Source organism: Propithecus coquereli, unplaced genomic scaffold (genome assembly GCF_000956105.1).
Source record: "Propithecus coquereli isolate 6110/MARCELLA unplaced genomic scaffold, Pcoq_1.0 Scaffold449, whole genome shotgun sequence".
Taxonomy (NCBI): domain Eukaryota; kingdom Metazoa; phylum Chordata; class Mammalia; order Primates; family Indriidae; genus Propithecus; species Propithecus coquereli.
The window spans coordinates 970,161-996,312 of NW_012150274.1; the positions used below are offsets into that span (position 1 = coordinate 970,161).

Genomic DNA, 26,152 nt, shown 5'->3' on the forward strand with positions numbered 1-26,152 from the left:
GGTGGGGCGGGGAGGGGCGGGGGAGGGCCGCAGCGGAGGGCAGTGGCACGCGCCGGCCCCTAGATGCGGCCCGGCGACTTGGCGGCGCGCACCTGGCGCAGCAGCAGGCCCAGTGCGGCCAGGAGCACTGCGGCGAAGAGCAGCAGCAGGACGACCCAGGAGCTGAAGTCCGTGCCCTTGCGCAGCGCCGGCGGGTCGGCGGGGATCAGGTTGGTCAGGTTGAGCATGTAGCCGAGCGCCCAGCCGACAGCCGTGTCCGCGGCCTGCGGGCGAGGGGCGTGGCCTCAGCGCCGGGGCGTGGCCTCCACTCCAGGGCCGCCCCTCGCCGAGCCCCGCCGGCCCCACCTTCTTCTGGAAGGTCACGCCGCCGAAGGTGCGCGCGTCGAAGCCGTACCCCCGGCTCAGCAGCTGCTGCACGAACGTGGCCCCCGCGCAGTAGTCGGCCAGACGAGCCCGCTGCCCTGGCGCCCGAGCCTGCAGCTGGGACGCGGGCGGGAGATCGTTGGCCAGCGACCACCGAGAGGTCTCGGCCCCCCGGGAGAGGTGGCTGGCGGCGTGTGCGCCCTCCCCACGCAATCGGCCCCAGAAACGGCGCAGCAAGACCGAGTCCAAGGGGGCACCCCCCGCAGCGGCACCTCTCCTGTCCCTCCCTGGCCAGCACCTGCGCCTGAAAGACCAGCGCGGGGCTTGCCTCCTGCCCCCTACCCCCCCCCGACCCCCGACACGCCTAGTCTGCCTGAGACGAGGCACATAGAGGACAGGAGGGGGCCTCTGTCACCACCCAAGTCCCGCAGATGCTCCCACTTTTCTCCCAGAGCCTCCTGTGGTCACCTCACCCTCCATGTGCACAAACTTCTCCATCGTTCCTTGCAAGACACCAGCGTCTGACCAGTGGCAGAAGCCAGAAACCTGGGTGTTGTCTTCAACCCCTCACTCGCCGACCCAAATCCCTGCCAGTTCTACCTGAGTCTCTCCTGAATCCTACTTCTCCATGCTTGGCCACGCCCCACCCGCTCCTGGTCCAGCCACACTCCTCTCCGCTCTGCTCCAAGCTTCCTGCTGCCACAAGGCCTTGGCCCCAGCTTTCCCCTCCACCCTCCCGGTTTCGGATGTAGGGTCAGGTGTGAGGGGGACCTGAAACCCTGGCTTTCCTGGCTGCCAGCCTCCCAGCTGCAGCCTGGCCACTGCTGCAGTCTATAGAGCCTGCCAGGGCCCCTCCACGCTGGCTGAGGAGGCGGCGGGCTGAGCCCTGCTGTGCAGCCCTGGAGGAGGAGAGGAGCAGGCTTCACCTCAGCCCAGGTCTGGTTGCACACGGTCACTGTGGCTGCCTCCAGCTGCTGCAGGGTGGCCACGGGCAGCGCCATCACAGTCCTCAGGAAGTCCACGGTGTAGAAAAAGGCAGAGAAGGCCTGCGGGTACAGTCACATTGTGGCCAGGCCCCCGGTGCTCAGGGCACCTGCCAAGACCCCTGTCTGCCCGGACTCACGATAAAGTTCCCAGCCACGGGGGGCTGGAAGACCCCATTGAAGGAGCATCGGGAGAAGCGGCAGGAGGAGAAGCTGAAGAGCCTGGAGACGAGGTCGCGGCAGAGGGCGGGGTCACTGCTCCCTGCTAGGCCGACCCTGGCGCTGCTGTTGAAGGCCTGGGGCTGCTGAGCCACGGTGCACGGTGACTGGTACACGTCCTGAAGCAGCACTTGGGTAGAGTAGCCCCTCGGCCAACAGGGGTGGAAGCCGTGGGTCTGGGGGGAACCAGGGTGACTGGGTGACACCACGCCCATCCCAGAGGACCGTCCCGGTCAATCTCCCACAACTATGGCAACATCACTTTTGTGCTCAGGAGCAATACATGGCTCCCCGTTGCCTGCTGGACAAAAACCAAATCCCTTGGCCAGGCGTTCAAGGCCTTCTGAGAGCTGTGCCTGGCACTCTTTTCTCCAGGCCCTTCCCCAGCTATTGGCCCTTCCAATGGGCCCTCCCCACCTGTTCCTCCAGCCGATGCAATCCCAGCCTGGAGAAGCCCTCCTCTGTATGGCCGCTGTCCAGCCTCTGTTCTACACACCCACCTCTTCTCAACCTGCCAGGAGGGGACAGCACAGTGTGGGAGAGCAGGGTGGAGGGGCACCTGGAGGGCACTGGCCAGCAGTCTCTGGAGGATCTGGTCGCGGCCATAGCAGAGGAAGCTGTGGGTGTACACGCGGTAATGCTGGCCGTAGAGCCGCAGCTGCACCTCATTGGCTTGGTCCTCAGCGGGACTGGTTGTCTCGAAGGTGATCTGTGTGGAGGCACCCCCCAGGTCCATGGCCCCCAGCGTCCCCTTCCTTGGCCGGAACCACCGGCCCACCCAGCCATACTGTGGAGAGTGGAGTTTGGGTCAGCAGGTGGGTGGGCGTCCACGCCCCCTGGCTCACTTGGCTGGCTGCTGGGCCCACCTTGATGAAGTTCTCCAGCAGGTAGTTGGCAGTCACCCAGCCAAACACCCCCTCATCCTGGCCTGAGAGGATGCGTGCACCACGGAAGTCAAAGGGGTACTGGGTCAGTGTCTGTGTCACCGCTGCCAGCACATTGGCTGAGGCCTCTGGACTGGTGAGGCTGTGAAACAGGGAGGACTCTGAGGGGCCCGCTCCCAGGTGGCCGTGATCCTGCAGCCGGGCTGCTTGGGGTCTGCCCAGCGAGGTCCTGGCCTGGGGCTGCTGCTGAGGGTGTGTTGGGCCTGCCCTGTGCTGGGGCTGTCGTGGGGACCCAGGAGCAAAGTCAGAGGACAGGCACACTCACTTGAGCAGGCGCATGCCCGCTGTGGCTCCCAGGTAGAGGGGCGTGTCTGCATGTCTCTCTTTGGGCACATCCCGAAGCGCCTGTTCAAGGCATTCGACGAGACTCTGGCCAGCCCCAGACGGGTTGTCTGCATAGCTGGAGATGCCCCCACCTAGAGGGAAGGGTCGAGACGGGCCCATGCCTGGTGGGCAGCTGCCCCTAGGTGGGCCATAGGCCAGCAGGGTTGAGGGTCTAGGGCTCCAAAACCAGGTGGCACACCTTACCAGTTTAAGCCCCCAGAGACACTCAGTTTGGAGACAAAGGAACCCAGGTGCCACCCAGAGTCTCTGAGGCTGCCGCCTGCTGAGTGGGTGTGGGCACAGGTGCTAGGACAAAGCATTGGGTGTAGTCCACACAGCCTGGCCTGGGCCCACCAGGTCCTCTGAGGCCTCCTGCTCCGTCTAGGGTGTAGAGGCCAGTCTTGGGCTGGGTGAGGCCCAAACCCTCCACCTGCCTCCTGGGCTTCCTTTCTAGAATGCATGCTGCCCTCAGCCCCTCCCAGTTGCAAAGGGCCCCGCCTCCTCCTGGGGCTTCTGCCTGGAGTGAGCCCCACCCAGCACCAAGCAAAGGGGCCCAACTACTTGGGCCCGCTAAGGCTGGAGAGGGCCCCCGAGGCCCTACAGCGAATGGACATCCAAGCTGGGGAGTGTTCCGGGCTGAAGGGGCCTCACCTCGAACATCACAGGAGCTGTGTTGGCCCACTATGCCTGTGTCATTCTCCTTGTCCGCCGGCCACTTGTAGACAAACATGGCTGTGTGCGAAGAGCCAGCATCCAGCACGATGCCGTACTGGGAGGGCGGGTAGGGAGTCAGCCTGGGGGGTCCAGGGGCCCTGGAGGCCATGCCCTTTTGTTCCCTCACCCCCACCCTGGCATGTGGCAAGCTTCATGCTAAAGCTCAAAGAAGGCCAAGGGCAACCACAGTGACGCAGCTTGACTGGACGGAGAATGGCGAGAAGATGGCCAGGAGCCCCACTGGTGATCTTGTCTCCTCTGCCTGCCTGAAGCCAGCACGCCAGGACGGACCAGGGCAGACTGTGGGGCTGTGCCCGGGACTGAGGGTCTCGGCACCACATTTGGAACTTTTCCCTGGGAACACGAGGTGCCCGGGCTCAGGAAGGGAGGCCTAGCTGCAGGAGGACCCTGGGCTGCTCTTCCTTTCCCTCCGCCTCCCTCTGCCCTGACCTCAGCCCAACCTGAGGGTGCTGAAATAGCGGCCCCCAGGGAAGAAGGCTGAGCCAAGGCTGGGCGTGGGCCTCAGATCCATGCTGGCCCTGTTTGAAGACATCCCCTCCCTAGGCCTCTGAGCCAGGGCCAGAGAGAGAAGCTGGGCTGCAGGGCGTCGCTGGATAGACAGGGATAGCTCTGCACCCCATTTGTAAGGGCCTGGATCCAACTGGGAAAGCCCGGCTGGAGACCACGCCTCCCAGGCCCTGGGTGCCAGCGCCAGCCTGTGAGAGGGCTGTGCCAGTGCCCCCCCAAGGAACTCCCCCAGAGCCCAGGGAGCACAACGTGCCAACCAGTCCACCTCCGCCAGCGCCACCCGGTGGTCCTGCACCCGAGCTCCGCCCTTTGGACCCCCTCTCCTGGGCGCAGCGGGCTCAGCTCTCCGCCCCACCCCCCATAAGCCCAGTAAAGGGTTAAAGGAGCAGCCCCAGGCAGCCGGGAGTGGGGGAGATCCAGGCTAGCCCGCTCCAACCCCTGTAGGACCAGCCAGGGCTGCCCCAGCCAAACCCTCTTCACGGGCAGCTCCCGCACTGTCGGGGCCACCGGAGTGGCGGCGAGGGGGCCCCGGGCCCTGTTGCTCCCCATCTGGGCCAAACTCCGAGCCGCCGCGCGTCTAACGGCGCACTCCGGGCCGTGGTGCAGGGCAGAGGCCGCACAGGGTGCCCCCTGGGGGCCGCGCTGGGCTGGGGAGCTCGAGCCTGGCCGAAGCGGGGGGCGCCCCGGGGGCTGCATCCGGCGATCCGGGAGACAGCCTCCGGGCCGCGCTGACAGGATCCGCGGCGGGCGCGGCATTCCGGGGACCTCGACCTCCAGCACCGACCGCGTCGCCCGGAACCCGGGACCCCACCCAGCCCGGGTGGGAACAGAGCGCGGTGGGGGGCTCGGGCGGACACACGAGAGCAGCCTGGCCCTGCCTGGGCTCCGAGCCGCCCGCGCCCTGCTCCCGGCCCCGAGCCCAAGGCGCCCGGGACTGTGCCGGCTGCCCGGGCGCGCACCTTGAGGGCGGGCGGCTCCCGGACGTCGCGCGTGGGGACGCACAGCAGCAGGAGGCCGGCGAGGCCCGCCGCGGCCAGCAGCAACGGCGGCAGCAGTGACAGCATCTTCCCGGCCATGGGCGGGCGCGCGGGAGGTCCAGGCGTGGACGCAGAGACGGCGGGAAGCCGGCGGGGAGAGGCGGCCGGGGCCGCGGGACCGCAGGGTAGGGGCCCGGGGCGGGGCGCGGGCCTGACACGCCCACTGTGGCCCCGCCCACGGGCGCTACCGGCCCTGCCCACCGCCCTCCGCGGCCTGGCGGTGAGCGCAGGTGAGAGACGCCTGCGCGGCTGAGTCACCAGCGCCGGCACCTGGGTCCAGCCCGGCGTCCCGCGGCTGTTGCTCACCCCTCCTTCCTGCCCCCGCAGCACAAGGCTCCCACCCTGTCCGGGGAGTCGCGGAGGCGGGGACCTGGCGTGGGGGAGCGGGGCTGGCTCGGAGCAGTCTTACTCGGAGGGTGCTTCTGCCGGAGGGAGCCGCTCTTCCCTGGCGGGCTCCAGGAGCCACGTGGGTTCCAGGCTGCGGGCTCAGGAGGGAAGAAGGGTCTGCGTCTGCTTGGGGAGTGAAGCCTGCGGCGCCGACCCTGGAGCTGGCCAGGACCAGGCTGGCCCGTGGGATTCCCTCCCTGCCAGAAGGGACCGGCCAGCCTGCAGCGCTGGGCCAGACCTGGGCTGCGTGGCTGAGGGCGGTACCGGTCAGCTCCAAGGCCACAGAGTTGACCCAGCTTGGGCTTGCCCTTGTCTTAGGCGCTCACAGCCAAGCAGCATGAAGGGCTAAGTCAGATCTAGCTCACACAGCCCTGGACTTAGGTGACAGGTGAGGACACAGAGGCAGAAAAGGGAAGGGGTGGCCACCGTCACACCAAGCCCAGAAACAGGAGAGAAACTGAGCTCAGATGGGGCCCCGTGCCAGCCCCCTGGCTCAGAGCCTTGGCCATCCCTGCTGCCCTCTTTGCCTGGGGGACACAGAGGCCTAGACTGTGGAGGCCAGAGGAGACTTTCCTAGGAGGGGAGCAGGTAGAAGGGAGAAGAGGACCCCAGGCCAGGCTTGGGGTGCTGGTCAGCAACTGGTTCCTGGACGCTGGCCAGGGAGGGCAGGTGCTCAGCTGGCCCCAGCACCCCCCCCGCCCCTCCGCCACGGAGTGTCTGGCCTCTCTGCTCTGACCCTCACACACCCTCTATGCCAGCCTGGTCCGGGGCCTCTCTCCTTCATCCCCTTGGCAGAATGGGAATTCCAGCTCTAACAATGCCAGCCGTACAGTGCAGGGAGCCGTGTGGCGAGACCACCCAGGGTGCAGGGCTGAAGGGTGGCCTTTGATGGGGCCAGGGTCTGGGCAACGCCCTGGCCATCTGGAATGGGCAGGGACGATTGGGCTGGGATTGTGCCTGGGTGGAGGGTCTGGTGTCACAGGCCCAGCAAAGGCATCTTTCTTCTGGCTCAGGACCCCAAGGGAGGGGTGGGAGCCCCAGAGGTCACTCAGCCTCCTCAAAGTTCAGCCCGGAGCCAGGCCTGGCAGGGCCCCAGGGAGAGTCTCTGGGCGTGGTCAGTGCTGGCTCCGGGCCCCAGTTTCCCACCAGCATCCTCCCATGCCCCAGGCCCTTCCTTCCAGAAAGGAAGGCCCTGGAAGCCCAGAGGCAGGACAGGCATCCACGCGCGCACACCACGCCTGAAAAGGAAGGCCCACAGGCAGCCCAGAGGGAGCCCAGCACCCGCCCCCACCCTGCCGGTCCCCCAGTGCCCCCCTTGTCCTCCTACCAGGCCCAGCGGGGCTTCCTGGTGTTCTGGACTGTCCTTGCCGGACAACAAACCCAGGCCTGGGACAGCAGGAGCCTGGCAGGCCTGAGAGGACGGGCCCTGCTCCTGGCCGGGTGCCCAGAGCAGCTTGTGAGGGGAGGGAGGCAGGAGCAGGAACAGTCCACAAAGGCTGAGAGGCAAGTTCTGTCTGAGACCATGGAGGGCAGGGAACGCCCCTTCCTGGCACGGATTTGGGGCCCCTGGAAGGCGGATTGGAGGGCGTGTCAGAGGGAAGCTGGCTGGAGCCGAAGGGGTGGGGGGGCTCTGGGGGGGAACCTCGGTGGGGGCAGGCGTGGGGGCTCCAGATGCATGTGCTTGGCCCTGCTGAGCTGAGCAGTGAGGATGCAAGAGGTGAAGGGAGAGGCCCTGGGAGAGGGGCCTCAGAGCCTCCCTGCGTCCCCCCACAGGATCCGGACCTCCTGGGGAGGGGACTTTCGCTGGGGCCTGGCAGCCCTACCTCAATCTCCTGTGGCTGAAATGGGAAAGGCCCTTCACTCGCTGTTCTCTTTCTTCATGTACTCAATCAATCATTCAACAAACGCTTGCTGAACACATCCTGCAGGCCAGAAGCATGCCAGGCTTCATGCATATGCAGTGAGCAAGGGACACCCATGAACTCCAGGGGCAAGGCACAGGGGAGGGCACCCACCTGTCTTGGACAGGTGCAGTGGTACAATCACAGATCACTGCAGCCTCAAACTCCTGGGATCAAGTCATCCTCCCCCCTCAGCCTCCCCAAATGCTGGGATTACAGGCGTGAGCCACCACTCCTGGCAGTTTCCAAAAATTCTTTTAAAAACCTGCATGAATTGACTTTGAGGGTTCTTTTTAAAGATTTTTTTTAGAGCAGTTTTAGATTCACAGCAAAATTGACAAGAAGGTACAGAGATTTCCACAGCAAGAGCAAAAATAAATAAATGGGACCTGATCAAATTAAAAAGCTTCTTCACAGCCAAGGAAACTATCACTAGAGTGAAGACAACCTGCAGAATGGGAGAAAATATTCACATGCTACACATCCCATAAAGGGCTGATAACTAGACTCTGTATAGAACTCAGGAAAATTAACAAGAAAAAATCAAACAACCCCATTAAAAAGTGGGCAAAGGACATGAACAGAAACTTTTCAAAAGAAGACAGACTCATGGCCAACAAACATATGAAAAATTGCTCAATATCTCTAATCATCAGGGAAATGCAAATCAAAACCACAATGAGACATCACTTAAACCCAGTGAGACTGGCTTTTTTCGAAAAGTCCCAAAACAATAAATGTTGGCATGGATGCGGAGAGATAGGAACACTCAGACCCTGCTCATGGGACTGCAAACTAGTGCAACCTCTGTGGAAAACAGTATGGAGACACCTCAAAGAGATACAAGTAGAAGTACCATTTGATCCAGCAATCTTAGTACTGGGTACTTACCCAAAGGAAAAAAAGACACCTGCACTAGAATGTTTATAGCAGCACAATTCACCATTGCAAAGGTGTGGAATCAACCCAAGTGCCCATCAATACATGAGTGGATTAATAAAATGTGGTATACGTATACCATGGAGTTCTACTCAGCCACAAAAAACAATGGTGATACAGCACCTCTTGTATTATCCTGGATAGAGCTGGAGCCCATTCTACTAAGTGAAGTATCCCAAGAATGGAAAGACAAGCACTTTCCACACTGGCTTCTTTCGTTTAGTGATATGCATTTAAGGTCCCCCCTGCCCTCTTATGGTTTGATAGCTCATTTCTTCTTAGCACCGAATAATCGTCCAGACATTGAATTTTATTGAATGTTTTTTCTGCATTTCTTGAGATAGCCATGTGATTTTTCTCCTTTAATCTGTTAATGTAATGAATTAGTGCATTTGAAAATATTAAACTAAACTTTCATTCCTTGAGATTAATCCAAACTGAGCATACTGTATTTTCTTATTTTATAGCTGCAGAATAGGGTTAGGTTGTATTTTTCCTTTCTTGTAATGTCTCTCTTTGGTTTTGTTTTTTGGTTTTTTGTTTTTCTAAAGAGACAGGGATCTTGCTGTATTGATCAGGCTGCCCTTGAACTCCTGGGCTCAAAGGATGTTCCTGTCTCAGACTCCCAAGTAGCTGGGATGACAGAAATTCTTCCGCACACAGCTTTGTCCCTGTCCCGTTTTGATATCGAGATTATGCTAGTCTCATAAAATTTTTCTCCAGAAAAATTTGCACAGTATTTGGATATCTGTTCCTTGGAATTTATGGTAGAACTTGCCTGTAAAAATACCTAAGCCTGTTTTCTCCATGTTAAGTTCTTTTTTTTGAGTTGGGGTCTCGCTCTGCCGCCCAGGCTGGAGTGCAGCGGCACAATCACAGCTCACTGCAGCCTCCAACTCCGGGGCTCGAGCATCCTCCTGCCTCTGCCTCCGGGTAGCTGGGACCACAGATGGGCCACTGAGCTCAGTGAGCAAAACCGTTTGTACCTGCGTTGTCTGGTTGTTTCTCTGTACTAAGAAACATGTCCACTACACAGTATATACTCAAAATATATCTTAATAGAATTTCTTCCTTCCCTGTTCTTCGTATTCAATCTTCTGTTTTTCCAAATTCTGAAGTTTAATGCTTAGTTCTTAACTTTCAAGCCTTTCTCCTTCCCGCTGTAGACCTGCAAGCGTCCGCTTGGCTCCCGCCAGTCCCTGCGTGTGATGCGCGCTGTTCCTGTTCGCCTTCGCGCGGTTTTTTCATTTCCGTGGTGATTTCTTCTTTGACACATGGGTTGTTTAGAGGTGTGTGTTTTCATAGGCAAAAGTCTGGGCTTTTTAAAATTCTCTTTTTTATGTTGCTGTCTGGCCTACCCGCCCTGCGGTGAGCTCGGGGAGGCTGTGGGAGCGGCCCAGCATGTAGTCGAAGATAGTTACGGGTGTTCCGCATCGTCCCGCACCTGCCGGGAAGAAAAGGTCTGTGCTCCAATTAATGCGCGCGTGCGTTGGTCTCTGTCCGTCCGTTAGATCAATATTATTAATGATGTTCAGATACGGCAGCCTAGCAATTATTAAGATATCTATATTAAAATTTCCCACTGTGATGGTGGATTTGTCAATTTTTCCTTATAGTGCTGACAAGTCTTGGTATAAATAAATATATATATATATGTGTTTTCTAAAGTATTTATGTTTTATTTTAAATGATCATTTTATTTTACAATGATTATAGACTCACAGGAGTCTGCAAAGAGGTGTACGGACGCTCCCGGCACCCTCCCGCAGCCCCCGCAGTGTTGGCGTCTTCTGCAGCCACAGTGCGACAGCAAACCAAGGACCTGCCCTGGCGTGGCCCACAGAGCTCCTCTTACTTCCCACGTGTGGCCGTGTAGCTCCGTGTGGCTCCCTCCCTGCGCGCTGCTGCCTCAACCCGCCAATGCGGCCTTTCCAGACGGGCTTTTTTACCCCTCAGGGTCATTTCCTTGAGGTTCTTCCGAGTGGCTGCTTGTGTCACTGGCTGGTTCCCTTTCGTTGCTAAATAGCATTCCGTGGTGTGGACGTGCCGGGGTTTGCTTAACCACTGACCCACAGAAAAACGTTTGGGTAGTTTCCAGTCTTAGGCTAGGAAACAAATGGAACTGCTGTGAACATTCCCGTACGTGTTCCTGCATGAAAATAAGTTCATGTCTCTGGGACAAAGGCCCAAGAGTGCAATTATATGTGGATTAGTCAGAGTTCTCCAGAGAAATGGAACCTGGGGTGGGGGGTGGACAGATGGCTGTTTTAAAGAATTGGCTTGCACGGTCGCAGGGACTGCCAAGTCTGACATCCGCAGAAAGCCCATCGGCAGGTCCGAGACCCCCGGCGAGAGTCGATGTTGCCGTCTCGAGGGCAAAGGCTGTCTGGAGACCGAATTCCTTCCCATCTGGGGGGCTTCACGCTTCTCTCTTAAAGCCTTCAGCTGGCCGGATGAGGCCCGCCCACATCACGGAAGGGACTCTGCCTTGCTCAGAATCTACTGACTTAAACATTAATCACATCTGAAAATACCTTCAGCAGCATCTAAACTAGCATTTGCTCAAGGCACCGAGCACCAGGGCAGGGTCAGGGGCACACACAGTTCACCACCACGGGTGGGAAGTTGATTTTAGTTTTTAAAGCAATTACCAAATTATTTTCCCGTGTCTGGGTCATTTTACACATCCCCAGCACATGTGAGCAATCTGATTTCTCCACGTCTTTGCCAACGCAGGTGTGGCCACTGTATTTCATTGTAGCCATTCCACTTGGGGTGCACTATCTCACCCTAGTCTTAATTTGCACTTTTCTAATGGCTAATGACGTTGAGCATCTTTGCATGGGCTTATTTGCCGTTATATATCATCTTTGGTGAAATATTTGCATATCTTTCGTGAATTATATATTTTGAGGTTATATGATTGGGTGACGACAAGTTTAAGATTGGTGTGTCTTCCTGGGGACTTGAGCTTTTTATTATTAGGCAGTGACCCACCCTCTTTATGATTAGTAAAATCTCTTGCCTTGAAATCTATTTTGTTTTATATTTATAAAACTACTCAAACTTTTCTTGTTTTTTGATGTTTTTGTATTTTAGATGTGTCTCTTAAAACAGCTTAATCTTTTTCTAAATTTCTGAAAATCCAACCTGACAACTTTGTCTTTTAACTAGTGAGTTTAATTCATTTATGCGAATTGTGATTACTAGTGTATTTCTACCATTTTATTATGTGTTTTCTGAATTTTTTTTTCTTCTTCTTCAGGTTGAATTTATTTTTCTTTTTCTCATCCCATCCCCTCCCCCTTTTTAGAAGGTACTAACGGTAAGGCTATTATTTTACCCCATTCTCCTAGTTCTTATAACATACACACTTCATAAAATCTAAAGTTAATCAATACATTTTCCCTCCTTACAAACATTAAAGTGTCTCAGAACACCTTAGCCCCCATCACTTCTCCTTATGTATATGCCATATGGACATTATTTTATTTATGTATGTATTCGTTTGTTTATTTGTTTTAGAGACAGAGTCTCTCTTTGTCGCCCAGGCTGGAGTGCAGTGGCATCATCACAGCTCACTGCGGCCTCCAACTCCTGGGCTCAGGCGATCCTCCCACCTCAGCCTCCCGAGTAGCTGGAACTTTAGGTGTGAGCCACCATGCCCGGCTGTATGGACATCATTTTACTTCTATCTTGTTTCCCCTTCAACAATGTAGGTACTATTATTATCAGATACGATATTTGCTTAGATTTTTCTACATGTTTAACTTGTGTGTCAATTTTAAAATATGTTTCACAGATTATTCGATACCCCTCCCTTGAAAAGGTGGAGCCTCATCCCCGCTGCCCACCTTGAGTAAGGGCTGGACTTAGTGATTCCCTTCTAATGAACAATATTTCACAAGTGACTTCTGAGACTAGGCCATAAAAGGCAGGTGGCTTTCTTCTGGCTGTTGCTCTTGGACACTTACTCTAGGGAAGCCAGCTGCTATGCTGCGGGAACGTTCAAGCGGCCCGTGGGGACAAGAAACCGAGGTGTCCTGCCAACAGCTGTGCTCCTGAGCCGTCCTGGACGTGGGTCTGTGGCCGCGGCGGAGCCTTCCGGTCTCAGCAGCGCTGCTAACGTCGTCCCTGCAGATCCCTGAGATCTCGAGTCAGAGCCCCCCAGCCCAGATGCTCCCAAAGTCCTAACCCACAGAAACTGCAAGAAGATAATTGTTGCTTTAGGCCACGAAGTTTTAGGTTAATTTGTTATGTAGCAAAAAATATCTAACTTGTCTTTATTTATGATTCTTTCTTGAATTTTACCTTTTCCTGAAGCACTTCCTCTGGAATGTCCTTCAGTGAAGTTCTGCTCATGGTAAACTCCCAATTTTTGTTTGCAAATATTTTATTCTGCCCTCATCCTTAAGAGACAGCTTCTCTGAGTATGGGCTTGCAGGTTAATCGGCATATTGTCCTCGCCATCCAGACATGGCTTTTACTGTGGCCCCGATGCTGTCCTGGCACTTCCTTAGCAGGTGACTTATTTTCCATCTCTTGATTGGACGTGGTGGCGCCTGTAGCCCCAGCGCTCTGAGAGGCCAGGAGTTTGAGACCAGCCTGAGCAAGAGTGAGACCCTGTCTCATAAAAAATAGAAAAATTAGCTGGGCGTGGTAGTCCCAGCTACTCGGAGGCTTAGGCTGCAGAATCGCTTGAGCCCACGAGTTGGAGGTTGCGGTGAGCTGTGATGATGCCACTGTACTCTACCCAGGGTGACAGCAAGACCCTGTCTCCTTTTTGTTTTTTTTTTGAGACAGAGTCTCACTCTTTTTGCCCAGACTAGAGTGAATGCCATGGCATCAGCCTAGCTCACAGCAACCTCACACTCCTGGGCTCAAGCAATCCTCCTGCCTCAGCCTCCCAAGTAGCTGGGACTACAGGCATGCGCCACCGTGCCCGGCTAATTTTTTCTACATATTTTTAGTTGTCCAATTAATTTCTTTCTATTTTTAGTAGAGACGGGGTCTCGCCTTGCTCAGGCTGGTTTCAAACTCCTGAGCTCAAGCAATCCACCCGCCTCGGCCTCCCAGAGTGCTGGGATTACAGGCGTGAGCCACCGCGCCCGGCCAAAAATCATCGTTTTTGTTACAACAGAAGGGTCTGTTCGTTGTCTATAGCAAATGTATCTTGCTCTTGCTCTGTAAATCTATTTTGCCCTTCCTTAAAAAAACTTCGTTTCATGCTCGTCTTAAAAATATATATATATATATATATATATATCTGTCTCTAGATTCTTTTATGGTCTCATAAGACAAAGTCTACATTCTTTTTATTCATCCTCAGTGGTATTTGTTGGGATTCCTGTCAATTCTGGAAAATTCTAAGCCAGTTTCTTGCCATATATGGCTCCTCCTTCCCTATTCTGTCTTCCAGGAAACCCAACCAGACCAGGACCCACCCGTCACCCAGAACCCTCACCTCTTCCGCATTTCCTCTCTCCGGGTAATTTTCTGAACTTTCAGTTCACTGTATCTTTCAGCTGTGCTGAAAAGTTTTATCGATATTTAGTCAATTTGATTGAGTTTTTCATTTCAATTAGATGGGTATTTTTTATTTCTGGAAGTTCTGTTTGATTCTTTTCATACATGGTTGGTCTTCTTTATAGAGTGAAAGATTATACTTTGTAAGGAATGAGACTATAAAGACTATTCCTTGTTCATATTTCCAAGAATCTTTTATTTCTTCAGATACAGAAAACATTGTTTATATTCTCTCTGATAATTCCGGTATTTGAGCGTCTACAGATTCTATCTGTTCCTGCTGGTTCTCATGGTATATCGTTTCCTTGTGTTTGCAAGTTTTTTTAACTGATGTTCATTTTCTTTGGAACTCATTTATCAACGGGACATGCTCAGGCCTGGTGAAATTGTTCCTTCAGAGCAGATTCTCAACCAGTGATTTTTGCTCCCTCGGGAACACCGGGGACACTTAGCAACATCTGGCGACATTTCTTGTGGTCACGACCGTGTCTGTGTGTGTGCTCGTGTGAGCACCCTACTGGCATCTAGTGGACAGAGGCCAGGGATGCCGCCCACATCCGGCAATGACCAACAGCTTCCTCCACCGAGACCTTCCTGCCCCCAGCGTCACTAGGGCTGGGCTCCAGAGAGGACCTGCATTGGCTTCTGCAGGTGGCCTGGGCCCAGCCGGTCTGGGCCCACTTTAAATTCTCCCCTTGAGGTCTCCAGGGCCACACACGTAGTCTGATTTCAGGCTGCAAACTTGGAGGATCTGTTGTTTTCACCCTGCATGGAACACCAAAGCCAGGAGAGGCACCGGATCGTTTCCTGTTCACCCTTCCTCTGCAGGGTCCAGCTTCCTGGGGAGGTCCGGTGGACGTCACCCTGGGGCAGACGCTGTGTTCTGTCCCCGGCCTCTAGTTCTGTGAAGATGTCGGGGTGCAGAATCCTCAGGGCACAGCCGACACCCTCGGGGGCAGACTCCGTGGACTCGAGGGACATGGACAAGGAGAGTTTCTCCCTGGCTGGTGCTGGCCTAACCACTGCACCACAAGCCCACCCTTTCCTGCCTGGGGGGTCTAGGCCTGGGCTAGCTCAGGTTCCCAGAAGCCACTCCTATCCTCAGAGGAAGATGGCTGCCCCTGGGCTGACTTGGGCCTCCCCCAGGACACCCCAGCAGGACCAGCACAGCAGGGAAGCGACTCTGCCAGCTGCTGCACCGCCAGGGCCCAGAGGGAGCTGCTGCTGCACGGGCCGGGCTGCTCCTGTGAGCCGGGGTGCCCCCTGGGGCTGCATGCCCCGCTGTGCTGGGCACTCACAGACACCTAGCCCTGCGCTGGGGGCCCCCGGGCCGCAGACCCGCCCGTGACGCTGCTGTGCCCTCCATTCTTGGCGCGGCCCCTCTAGGCCAGGCTGACAGGGGCCCCCAGAGGGAGGGGTCGGGGCAGGGAGTGACAAGAGGTCCCCCCAGCCTCTTCCTGTGCCCTGTGGTTCTGCTTTTCTGTGGCTGAAGGGAACCTGGTGCCCAAACCTGGGGCCACGCTGGGTGTGGGGGGATGGAGGTGTGAGGTCCCCAGACCCTGGTAACTTTGAATGCTTTGGGGTGGCCCCAGGGGGTAAGCTCTCCCTGTGACATGCTTCAGGGCCCATCTGTGGGCCCAGGCTGACACCCCTCCTGGTGGCAGGGTCCTCGCTGGGGGGAGGCACACCCCAGCCACCCTGGTGACCACTGGCCCACCCAGGTCCAAGGCGCAGAGCCTGGGTCACAAGTTGCTTTGGGGGGCTCAGCTGGGCACAGTCCTGCCCAGGAGGGATGAAGACAAGGTCACTTTAGGGTCTGGGGTCTGTAGGGAGGGCGAAAGCAGGCTAAGCTGTGGGCCCCACTCCAGGAGCACGCCTGGCCTGTTCTGGCTGCGGCCACACAGGAACCCTGCCTGGCAGCCCTGTGGCTCGCCCCCCCAACGGGCCCAGGCAGAGCCCCCCTCTGAGAGGCAACGCCCCAGCCCCACCATCTGCTCCATCTGAGCAACAGCCACCCTGTCTCGGTGCCCTTGGTTGAGGGAAGGAAGCTTCCCTTGGGCCCCTTGACTGCCTGGGTGTGCCAGGTCCCCCAGACCACCCCCAGGGCCTGCGGCCCCACCCACCCCATGCCTGAGGCATGCTCTGGGGCAGGTGGACTGCGCTTGCCCGACGCCCTCTGCTGGCCGCGGTCAGAAGTGCAGCCTGGTGTGGCCGGTACCTTTCACTACGGACCAGGCCCTGCCCCGGCAGGACCGGGCAGGCAGGACAGCTGTACACGTGGGCGCAGGGCTACCACAGCTCCTCCCTGCCCAGGGCTGCCTGAGATCTGGCAAACACCAGGAGGGGTCCCCCACTGTCCCCTGACAGTGGTAGTAGCAGCTTCAGGCCGTGCCAGCACAACAGAACACCACCCAGGTCAGGACCCGAGGCTAGAACCGAGTCAGTCTGGGCATGCGGGCCAGTCCGGGCGCTCTGCCTGGGACAGGCCTCGGATAGCCCAGATGGCAAGGGCAGAGGGAGGGCGGACACCCATTCAAGGGCCGTGTCCAGGCTGGCAGGGTGGTCTTCAGCCAGAGAGGCTGGAGCCAAGGGGGTGCCCGCTGGGCTCAGGGCCATGCCGGGGCCCGAGGGGCCAGGGTCTGCTCACGCCGGCTAGATGAAGGTGGAGTCCAGGGGCCCAGCGCCCTGCTGGCTCAGCGCACGGGCCTCAAAGAGCTGCTTGATGAGGGCGGACTTCTCCTGCTCCAGCTGGGTGATGCGTTCACTTTTGTCCGTCACCTCCTGGGCAGACAGGCAGTCAGGCAGGCCTGCCGGGCCTCGGCCCCCACACACCCCTCCCCGCACCTCACCTGGGTGAGGAGCCGGTTCTGCTCCTTCAGCATGAGGATGGTCTGCTGCTGCCAGCCGGGGGCCGGGGGTGAAGCGGGGGCCAGGGCAGGGCATGGGAGCCCCAAGGATGATGTGGGCAGAGCCTGTGGGAGGGCACGGTCAGGCAGGCCTGGACCAGGGTGAGGGGGCGCTGAGCTGGGCCTGGGCTCCAATGTGGGTGCTGGGGGGCAGGGGGCACTCACCCGGCCGGCACAGGCCGCAGCCAGCAGCTCCCCCAGGCACTGGGCCACCTCCTGTACCTTGGGCAGCAGCTGTCCCAGTGGGCGAGGGCTCCCTACAGCTCCAAAGTCCTGGGAGGAAAGCAGAGGATGGGTGGTCAGAGAGAAGGGCCGGGGCCAGCACGGAGGTCCCCACAGGTTGCACTCCTGCCCCCTGAAGTAGCTGCTCAGAGCCTCGAGGGCAGAGGGGCTGCTGCTGCTGGGGGAGGGCTACTGAGGGTGCCTGAGGCCCTCGGAGCGGGGCAGCCACTGTGGGAGGGGTGTACCTGCGCCCTGGGGGAAGGGACGGCCACCCTGCCCTGGAATGGGGGCAGTCATAAGCGCAGGGGCTGCCTGGGCTTGGGTGGCCACTCTGCCTGGGGACAGGGAGCCCAGAGCCCCAAGGCGGCAGTACTCACGGCACTGGCTCTGCTCTGGCCCAGGCGGCGCTGGCGCTCCTGCACTCGCTGCAGCTGCTGCTGGTACCAGTCGCGGCCCCGCGCCATCATCTCCAGGCCCTGCAGGAGCACCTCCCTCTCCTGCTCCAGTTCCTTCAGCTGCTTCAGCTGTGACACGCGCACCAACGTGGGAATGCCACATGCCTGTGAGCACGCACGCATCTGTGCATGCCTGCACGCGCCTACGTGTGCACCAGGAGCCACAGGTGTGCAAGCTGAGGCGCGCACACAGGCACAGGCACGTCGGCACATGTGTAGGTTCGCAAGCACATGCACCAGTGCACGGCAGCCTGCTCCCGAGACACTGCCCACGCGTGAGCCCGCGTGCCTGCGCGCTGGGAGCAGAGTCCCGTTCCTCCTCCTGGGTCCTGGCTCTCTCAGCCCCTCTACTCAGGCTTCCCCAGGGGGGTGACCGACCCCTGAGCTTGGCACCACTCTAGGGGTTCCCCTGTGGTGAGCACGCAGCTGGTGAGCTGGGCTGGCCTGCAAAGGTGGCCTCGTGAGGCAGCTGGGCAGGGCCCACGCCACTGTCACCACATGTGCCTAAGGGACCCTTTGACCTTTCTCTGCCTGACCTGGGTGGACCATCCCTGTGGTGGATTCACGCCCAGGGAGGGAGAGGTTTAGAAGGAACCAATGCTCCCCCCACAGGCTCCCGGTCCCCAGCCTCTGGCCCGCACTCACCAGGCCACAGTCCACGCCGTTGGTGATGGTGTGCCTCCGACGTTCCCCTCGAGTGCGGGGAGCCCGCCGCGCATCGCCCGAGCCTACCTCCGTGGCCCTGCAGGCCACTGCACCTGTCGCAGAGAGGCACAGGCCTGGCTCGTCTCCGCACCTCCTGGCTCCACTACAGGTGCGGTGGCCCCATCCACTCAATCCCTCCTCCGAGGTCCCAGGCACTGGCCTGGCCTGGCTGGGGCATGGTCCCCACTCGACTGCCTCGGCTCCCCTCACACCCAACTCCCCATCTGCAGAAGTGGGGCGCAGGTGTGGAGGAAGGTACCCTCCCTGGGGCCTTGGCCTGTCCCCAGCACCAGGCTCATCCTTGGAGGCCACGCCCCTGGTGCCCAGGCCACAGGAGTGGTGGGAGATGCAAGAATCGGCCCAGGTCGGTGTGGCAAGGGGCAGAGTTTGAGGTGCGGCCTGCTGTGCGGGGCAGCTCCGGGGCAAGGAGGGAGGAGGGCGCACAGCCATGCTCCTGCCTCCAGGAGGCCCGGGCACAGGAGGTACAGACAGGATGCCTGGGCCTCTCTCACAGCCCAGTCCGAGTCCGTAGGGCAGCTCCCAACCCTGAGAGGATGCAAGTGGCTTGTCCAGCTGGTTGACCCGCAGATGGAGGCCACCCTGCCCCTGCCAGGGCCCTGAGCCGGCCTGGGGCACACACTCAGCTGTCCATGAGGACAAGGAAGGAGGCCCTGAACCTCCGGGCTGGGGACTTAGGAGGCTGTGTATGTTGGGGGGCTTTACTGGGGAGGTGGGTTGACCTGGGAGCTCCAGATTTGGTACCCCAAAGCCAGTTCTGTCAGTCAGCATGCCACGCCCCTCACCCGGGCCTTGGTTTCCCTGTCAGAGGGTGATAGCTGGAACTCTGCCCTGAGGCCAGTGCAGTGACCAGTGTGAGCGCTGCCTTGCCGTGCACACTGGGCATGTGGGCTTCAGAGGGGTGAGGTCACTGCCCTAGTGCCACATGGGGCGTCAGGGTGGAGGAGGGCCGGACCATGGGCCTATGGCCTCCAAATCCCAGGCCTGTCCATTGCACGAAATCTACAGCTGATTTCAAACCGCGCAGCCACGCGGATGACGCTGACCCTGCATTTGGAGCCAGCTACACCCAGCAGCCTCCCACACAACAGGGACAGGGATGCTGGGTGGTGAGGCACCGGGGAGCCCCCAGCCTGGCTTGGGGCTGCTGGGTCAGCTCAGCAGGGAGGCCGGGGGCCACTGAAGCTCCAAGCACCAGTTGCAGGGCTGGAGAATGTGGCAGAGATGGGGGAGAGGTCCTGCAAGGCTGGCAGAGCTGTGGGCAGCACAACAGGGGCCAGCAGCTGCCACCCGCAGACAGGCCTGCACCTGGTGGACACGTGCACAGGCTGAATGGGCCAGGGCCTGGAGGAGCCTTGGGCTCCTCTGGGAGCCTGCCCCCCCAGCCATAATGCAAGTCCTGTTCCCAAGGCAGGCGCTGGGGGGGCAGACAGGGGGCCATTCAGCAGCCTCCTGTTGCTGCCAACTGGACCGGAAGCCAGGAGAGCAGCCTGCCAGCCTTCCCCAGAGACTATGGTCTGTGTCCTTCTGTGGCATCCACCATGAAGCAGGCCCCGGGCTGTGTAAGAGACTCACACACCCCTTCGCTCTACCTGGCAACAGAGCCAGGTCCTCTGGGCCACCTGCAGCACATCCTGCCTGCCCTGGCCTGGGTGGATGGCAGTGGGCCCAGCCCTCTCGGCAGAGCTGTCATACTGAGAAGGACCCTGAGGCCACTTGGCCGCAGTCTGGGGGACCCACTCTTCTGGAGGGAAGCATCTCTGCCTAAGCACCCACAGACAGGAGGCTGAGGGCCCAGATGTCCCCTGGCAGGAGGGACAGGTACTGGAGGTGGAGAGCCCAAGCTCAGACTTGGTACACGCTGGGTTCCCAGCAGATTTTCCGAGTCGCCCAACAGCCTGTGGCCCTGGTGGCCTCATGCGGTGGCCGGCAATGGGCTGGCCTACCCCCTTGGGCCCCTAAGCACACCGGGACAGGCAGGAAGCCCCTTTCCCTCCACGACCGCGGAGGCTCGCTCCAGGCTGGGGTGTCCCCTATCCCCGGCCCTCTTGGGAGGGGCACAGGCCGGAGGGGTGGGGAGGGGAATACGAGGCGGGGCTGGGGGTTGCCCCGAACTCACGAGCGTCCGCGCTCGGGCTCCGCTCCAGTGCCGCGCTCTGCGGCCGCTCGGGCTCCGCGGGGCAGGGCGCCGCCTCGGCCGGGCCGCACGGCTTCTCTGGGCTCCGGGCCGCGCCGCCGGGGCCGGCGGGCGGGGGGCGCGCGCCCAGGGGCAGGGTCTTCCTCTCCAGCACAGTCCGCGGCTCGTCTGCCGGCGCGAACACCAGGCGCTGCGGCGGCGGCGGCGGCGGGTCCCCGGGCCGGGCCGGGACGCGCGCGGGGCCCCGCGGGCCGCCGTCGGCGCTCGGCAGCGAGGTGCGCAGGCCGGCCACGAAGCGCTCGAAGGTCAGGTAGCCGCTGGCCGGGGCGGCCCGGCGCAGGCCCTCGAGCACGCCGCGGGGCAGCTCGCGCGCGTCGGCGCCCTGCCAGCGGGACTCGATCTCGCGCAGGTGCACGCAGCCGCGCCGCCGGTCGTCCAGGATGTCGAAGAGGGTGCGCAGGCTCTGCAAGAAGGCGCGCGGCAGCCCCTCCGTGCCGGGTGCGGGTGGCGCGGGTGGCGGCGCGCGGCCCCTCTCGGCCATCGTGACCCCGGCCATGGCGCCGGGCTCTGTCCCGCGTCCGCCCCGCGCGGCCCCACCGGGCCGGCCGGCGTGCTGCCCGCCGCGACAATGGCGGCGACTTTTGAACGGGGCCCGCCCGCGGCGGCGGCGCTCATTAGCATTTACGGCGCCCATTGGCCGAGCCAGGCCCGGCCGCTCCCCGATTGGCTGAGAGGCCGCCAGCCCGGGTTTGATTTTTCCTGCCGGGGCCGGCGCCGTGCCGGGGAGGGACCGCCAGGCGCACCGACGCGCTGGGCGGGCGGGGACCGGCTCCGCCAGCTCCGGCCCGGCCCAGATCTCGCCGACCTCCCCTTCGGCCCCGCCGCCTGCCCCCACCAGCCCTCCGGCCCCGGCTCGGCTCGCTCTCCGCTCCGGCTGCGCCCGCCAACACGCTATAAAAACTGTCCCTAGGTAACTGTGGGGTAAGGGTGGGGGCGAGCCCCCTCCGGGGATCCCACCCTCCACCTCTAGGTCCCTGGGTTCCCTTCGCCGAGGGTCTCCCGGCCACAGCCACCCACGGGCCGACGCTGGGGCCTCCTCTTCCGCCAGGAGCCACAGGAGGGCCATAGTCTCCAGCCAGCTGGACGCCTCCCTGCACAGAGGCCTCTCTGTCCCCACCGCTGCTAGCTCCTCCTCTGGGCCCTGGAGACAGCCTGGCCTGTCCTGCCTGCTGCAAGACAAAGCCACTTTCTCCTGTGTCCCAGATCCCCACCTGGTGATCAGCTCCCCTTGGCTCTGGCCGTCCTCCGCCCCAGCCCCTTCCCCTGGCTGGACACCTCCAGCTGCTCTCCTGGCTCCCATAGCCTGGTCCTTCGTCCCCATCCCCCTGCCCCAGGGGCTCTGCTGTGTTTCCAGCTGAGATCGGGTCACTGTCTCCATCTGGTCAGTCCAGCTAGGGAGAGCCTGTGTTCTCGCTCTGGGAGCCCATCCCAGGGCTGACCAGTAGGACCCTCTAGAAACTAGGGCGGTGCTCAGGATGCCTGGACCCGCCTCCACCTCTGCCTTTCTTCCAGGCCCTGCTCTGGCCCCTCCCCCCACCATCTTCCCAGACTCACTAATGCCACGGGCACCTGGCCAATGACACAGGGGCCTGCCTTGGTCCCCTGGCTGGCCTCCCTTGAGCCCTTCTTGAGCAGGCCTCTGCTGACCCGCCTACCTGGGCCTCTGTGTTCTTAGACCTGAGGCACTGGTGTCTGTGTCTCAGGCTATAGGGGCAGCTTCCCCGGCCAGGGGGTGTCCTGGGTCCACTTCTCTAGGGTCATCCACCCGAAGTTGGGGCTTATTCATAGTAAGCAATTTGGGTGGGGGCCCTGTGTCTTTCCTCTGCTGAGGTCTGATCACGTCCTCCTTCCACTCTGCTTTCCAGCCTGGCCTGACACTTCCTCAACCCTATAGCTTTTGGCAAGCTACTCTGCTCCTGGGGGAGCTTCTGGAGCCCAGACCAGGTCTCTGGACCCATGCAGCCTCTGTACTTCCCGAGGCACCATCCCAGTTGTAATTATGTGCTCGCTGTGCCAGCCTGGAGCTCCTGGGCAGGGTTGCTGGAAGACTCTTTCCCCCCACGTACCCTCAGCACTGGGCACGGAGTGAGGGACTGGCACGGCTGCCTGGCCCCTGAGCCTTTCCCGGGGCTCTGGTCCTCGCTGTTGGCCTCCGGACCTAGGGCTCTGCTCATCTGCACCCCTTGACAAGGAAGGACCTAAGGCAAAGAGATGGTGACTCTTTGGCCACAATCCTGCCTCTGGCGAGGGGTCCAGGAGGTTTCTGCCCAGCTCAGCCTTGCTGGCACTCCCACCTGTCTGCCCTCCCGCCAGCCCAGGTAGATTTGCTCCTCTCCTGGCCCTGCAAGTGCCTCTGGCTGCACAAATATTGATTTTACAAACCCTCTGATCATGGCCTGACCCACACCTTGAGGTGGGATTTGGGGTCACCCTGACCTAGAACGCCCAGAGTTCATGTCCTGACACCCACCTTGAAGGGACATGTGCCATCTCTGCTGCCCGGCCCCGCTAAGTATTCCTGTGGACTCTGGCCTGGGTGTGCAGTCTGCTGTGCTCTCCTGAAGCTCTACCTCCTGTCCCTACTCTCCACCTCCAGCCATTGCCCAAACTGTCCTTCAATCACCACAAACTATTGCAGCAGAAACCATTCATTCGTTCGTTCATTCGGCATGTACCCCTGGAACAGTTGTGGTGATCCGGTCATGGAGCTAGGCTTTTTATCCAGTCCTCGTTTGTTCAGTCAGCAGACATTCACTGAGTGCTGGGCATTGGTCTAAGGTGGTGGGGACAGAGCAGTGTAGCAAACAGCATCCTGCCTTTGTGGAGTTCACGTCTCACGGGGCAGCAGGACTCAGAAAGGCAGGGCGGGCACGGGGATGGTCCGGCGCCTCTGAGCCCATATGGCCTGGGAGTTTCCCCAGGAGCCGACCTGACAACGTGGGGTAGTGAGTCACGCATCTTTCTGGGGAAGAGCATTGCAGGCAGGAGGAACAGCAAGTGCACAGCCTCTGTGGCGGGCTTCAGGCCCTTCTTGGAGAAACAACTTTCAGGTCCAGGAGAATTGATTGTGGGCCTTGGCTGCCTCGGTAAGGGTGTGGGGAGGTCTGTGTGCAGAATCTGCCTGCAAGAGACACAACTGCCTTGACAGCCGTTAGCCCGGGCAGACCTGAGGGAGCTGCTAATTTTCGTTTTGGATCCTAGAGCATCATTTGCATTTTTAAAAAACATGTGCTTGTATTAATTTTAGACTTAATAAAATTGGTTTCTAAAAGAAAGTTTTGTCTCAGAATGGCAGAGCTACCCTTTCAGATTTTTCACAAGCAAGATATTTTAAAATCTGATAGTTAAAATAAGAATGTAGGTGGGTGATGTGAAAGAGGGAGCCCACGGGTGCGCCGCCCCTGCTGACACTCAGGCGCCAGTCCCGCCGCATCTCTCCCCGCACCCGCGGCCCTGGTCTGGCCTCCTCACTGCGCCCCTGGGCAAGCGCCAACTCGGTTGGGGACAGAACCTGGCCTCCCCTCGGGCGCCACCGCTGCCCAGGGCTGCGGGCAGACAGAAGGGTGGGTTAGGACCAAAAACCAGGTCGATGGGAGAACCCCTGAGGGGGGACCCCATCGGTGGCGTCTCCTCCCATAGCGCAACGGCCCGGCTGCCCTGTCCTCTCCCGCGGTCGCGATCTCAGAGGTTCCCAGGATCCCTCGGGGCGGGACACGGAGTGGACCCTGGGCGGGGGCGGATTCGGGGGCATGGGACCCGGCCAGGGCTGGGCTCGGGGACTGGACAGGGCTTTCGGGCCTGGGGCGGAGACGGGGCCCAGGGCACGGCAGGGATGAGGACGCGAGCCGGAGGGACCCGGCCAGGGGCAGACGCTCAGAGTGGGCTCGGCGGACGCAGGGGGGCGGGCACCGGCCGAGAGAGGGGGCGGCGTCGGGGCCCAGCTCTGGGACAGGAGAGAGCCGGCTGGGCGGCCGGGACGGGGCGGGTCGACAGAGCGCCGGGGCGGAGTCGTGGTCCCGGAGCAAGGGTTGGGCAGGGCCCTGGGCGCCGTCGAGGCGGGGTGTCCTGGGCCCGCCCTCCGGGGTCAGCACCGCCCGCCGGTCCCGTGACACTGGTCGGAGCGCGCGGGTCACGAGTGCCAGCTCGGCGGCCCGCGGCGGTAGCGGCGGCATGGCCTCGGAGCGGGAAGTGCGCGTCCGGTTGCGACGCGCGGGCCAGGAGCACCTCCTGCGCTTCTGGGCCGAGCTGGCGCCGGGGCCGCGCGCCGCGCTGCTGGCCGAGCTGGCGCCGCTGGAGCCCGAGGCGCTGCGCGAGCACTGCCGGCGAGCGGCGGCGGCCTGCGCACTCCCCCCCGGGCCGTCGCCCGACCTGGCCGCGCGCCTGCGGCCCCTGCCCCCCGAGCGCGTGGGCAGCGTAGGCCGCAGCGACCCCGAGACGCGGCGGTGCTGGGAGGAGGAAGGTACGCGCGGCGGGGAGCCGGGCGCCCGGGCCCCTCTCCCGCCGGAAGGCGGCTGTGTCCACAGAGTGGGATGGGGAAGAGTGGGAGCTCGGAGGAGCTAGTTCGCCTGGCCACTTTGAGAAGTCTTCTCCCGCCTCATGCGTGAGAAGTCTCAGAGCCCAGGCCCAGGTCTGGCTGGCCCCAAAGTGAAAGGGTGGCGGTATGGCAGGTCCCAGGCGTCCCCTCACGGCGCCCCTCACCCCCAGGTTTCCGCCAGATTGCCCTGAACAAGGTGGCCGTCCTGCTGCTGGCCGGCGGGCAGGGTACGCGCCTGGGTGTGGCCTACCCCAAGGGCATGTATCGTGTGGGGCTGCCCAGCGGGAAGACGCTGTACCAGCTGCAGGCGGAACGGATTCGGCGGGTGGAGCAGCTGGCTGGTGAGCGCCGCGGGACCCGCTGCACCGTGCCCTGGTGTGTCCTCCCCGTCCTGTCTAGGCCCCAGAGTAACCCCCTCCCATAGCCCTCGCCCTATCTCCGACCAGGACCTGAGCCCCAAGCCCAGCACCGCCCTGGACCTTCCAGCCTGAGGCCTGACCCCGCCCCATCCCTAGTCGTAGCCTATCGGCCTGGAGGGTTAGGGTTAGGGGGCCAGCCTGGAGGCGGCTCACCCCGCCTCCTCTGCAGGTACATCATGACCAGTGAGTTTACTCTGGGGCCCACCGCTGAGTTCTTCAAGGAGCACGACTTCTTCCACCTGGACCCTGCCAACGTGGTCATGTTTGAGCAGCGAATGCTGCCTGCAGTGACCTTTGATGGCAAGGCCATCCTGGAGCGGAAAGACAAAGTTGCCATGGCCCCAGGTATGACCCACCCTTGCGAGGGGAGGGGCAGCCCAGCCTACAACTGGAGTGCAACTGGGGGTCCAGATGTCTGGGTTCCAGGCTACCAGGAGGCTGTGTGGTCCTAGGCCAGTTGCCGCCTCTCTCTGGCCCCTGATTCCCATGTGTGGGGTGGTACACCGGCAGGGCTATTTGGATAGTGACCCAGAGCCCGCCTCCATCATGGCTTGGACCAGTCAGGGAGGCCTGGGTGGAGCCTCGGCAGGGCCGGTTCTTTTCCCCGTAGACGGCAACGGCGGCCTGTACTGCGCGCTGGCGGACCACCAGATCCTGGAGGACATGGAGCGCCGGGGCGTGGAGTTCGTGCACGTGTACTGCGTGGACAACATACTGGTGCGGCTGGCGGACCCCGCCTTCATAGGCTTCTGTGTACTGCGCGGAGCGGACTGTGGCGCCAAGGTGAGCGCGCAGCCCCGCCGGCCTTGGCCCCGCCCCCCAGCCTCCCCC

General features: G+C 60.7%; 3 protein-coding genes across 4 annotated transcripts in view; 1 reads left to right on the forward strand and 2 right to left on the reverse strand.

Annotated features, from left to right (window-relative positions):
• Positions 1-3: 3 nt before the first annotated feature.
• ENTPD2 (ectonucleoside triphosphate diphosphohydrolase 2) lies at positions 4-5,162 on the reverse strand. 2 transcript variants are annotated; one of them, XM_012654754.1, is made up of 9 exons: positions 5,035-5,162; positions 3,485-3,602; positions 2,775-2,925; positions 2,432-2,591; positions 2,125-2,352; positions 1,487-1,741; positions 1,290-1,409; positions 346-411; positions 4-263 (listed from the first exon to the last, which is right to left on the reverse strand). In XM_012654754.1, the coding sequence occupies exons 1-9, from the start codon at positions 5,149-5,151 to the stop codon at positions 60-62; spliced, it is 1,419 nt and encodes a 472-aa protein (XP_012510208.1). In that variant the 5' UTR covers positions 5,152-5,162; the 3' UTR covers positions 4-59. The 2 variants fall into 2 exon arrangements, with proteins under 2 accessions (XP_012510208.1, XP_012510207.1); XM_012654753.1 differs by having other exon boundaries at positions 60-263; positions 346-480; positions 5,035-5,151.
• A 9,267-nt stretch (positions 5,163-14,429) lies between these two features.
• On the reverse strand, positions 14,430-20,864 carry SAPCD2 (suppressor APC domain containing 2). The gene is made up of 7 exons (XM_012654752.1): positions 20,291-20,864; positions 18,094-18,206; positions 17,371-17,517; positions 16,937-17,044; positions 16,715-16,837; positions 16,513-16,646; positions 14,430-14,767 (listed from the first exon to the last, which is right to left on the reverse strand). Exons 1-6 carry the CDS (start codon positions 20,862-20,864, stop codon positions 16,518-16,520), a joined length of 1,194 nt encoding a protein of 397 aa, XP_012510206.1. The 3' UTR covers positions 14,430-14,767; positions 16,513-16,517.
• A 3,674-nt stretch (positions 20,865-24,538) lies between these two features.
• UAP1L1 (UDP-N-acetylglucosamine pyrophosphorylase 1 like 1) overlaps positions 24,539-26,152 on the forward strand; it is a 6,422-nt gene continuing 4,808 nt past the window's right edge. The window contains exons 1-4 of the mRNA XM_012654716.1: positions 24,539-24,827; positions 25,073-25,277; positions 25,491-25,666; positions 25,932-26,104. Of these exons, the coding sequence (XP_012510170.1) occupies positions 24,539-24,827; positions 25,073-25,277; positions 25,491-25,666; positions 25,932-26,104 (843 nt within the window). The remainder of the gene's footprint in view (positions 24,828-25,072; positions 25,278-25,490; positions 25,667-25,931; positions 26,105-26,152) is intronic.

Bases quoted from the DNA above. Each gene is read 5' to 3' on its own strand.
- ENTPD2 (XM_012654753.1), bottom strand. From the start codon at position 5,151: ATGGCCGGGAAGATGCTGTCACTGCTGCCGCCGTTGCTGCTGGCCGCG. The intron at 2,926-3,484 runs GTGAGGCCCCTT...CCTTCCCTCTAG, and splicing joins CAGCTCCTGTGATGTTCGAG to GTGGGGGCATCTCCAGCTAT. The intron at 481-1,289 runs GTGAAGCCTGCT...CCCGCGTCCCAG, and splicing joins GCAACCAGACCTGGGCTGAG to CTGCAGGCTCGGGCGCCAGG.
- SAPCD2 (XM_012654752.1), bottom strand. From the start codon at position 20,864: ATGGCCGGGGTCACGATGGCCGAGAGGGGCCGCGCGCCGCCACCCGCG. The intron at 17,045-17,370 runs GTGAGTACTGCC...CTTTCCTCCCAG, and splicing joins GCCAGAGCAGAGCCAGTGCC to GACTTTGGAGCTGTAGGGAG. The intron at 16,647-16,714 runs GTGAGGTGCGGG...CTGTCTGCCCAG, and splicing joins AGAACCGGCTCCTCACCCAG to GAGGTGACGGACAAAAGTGA.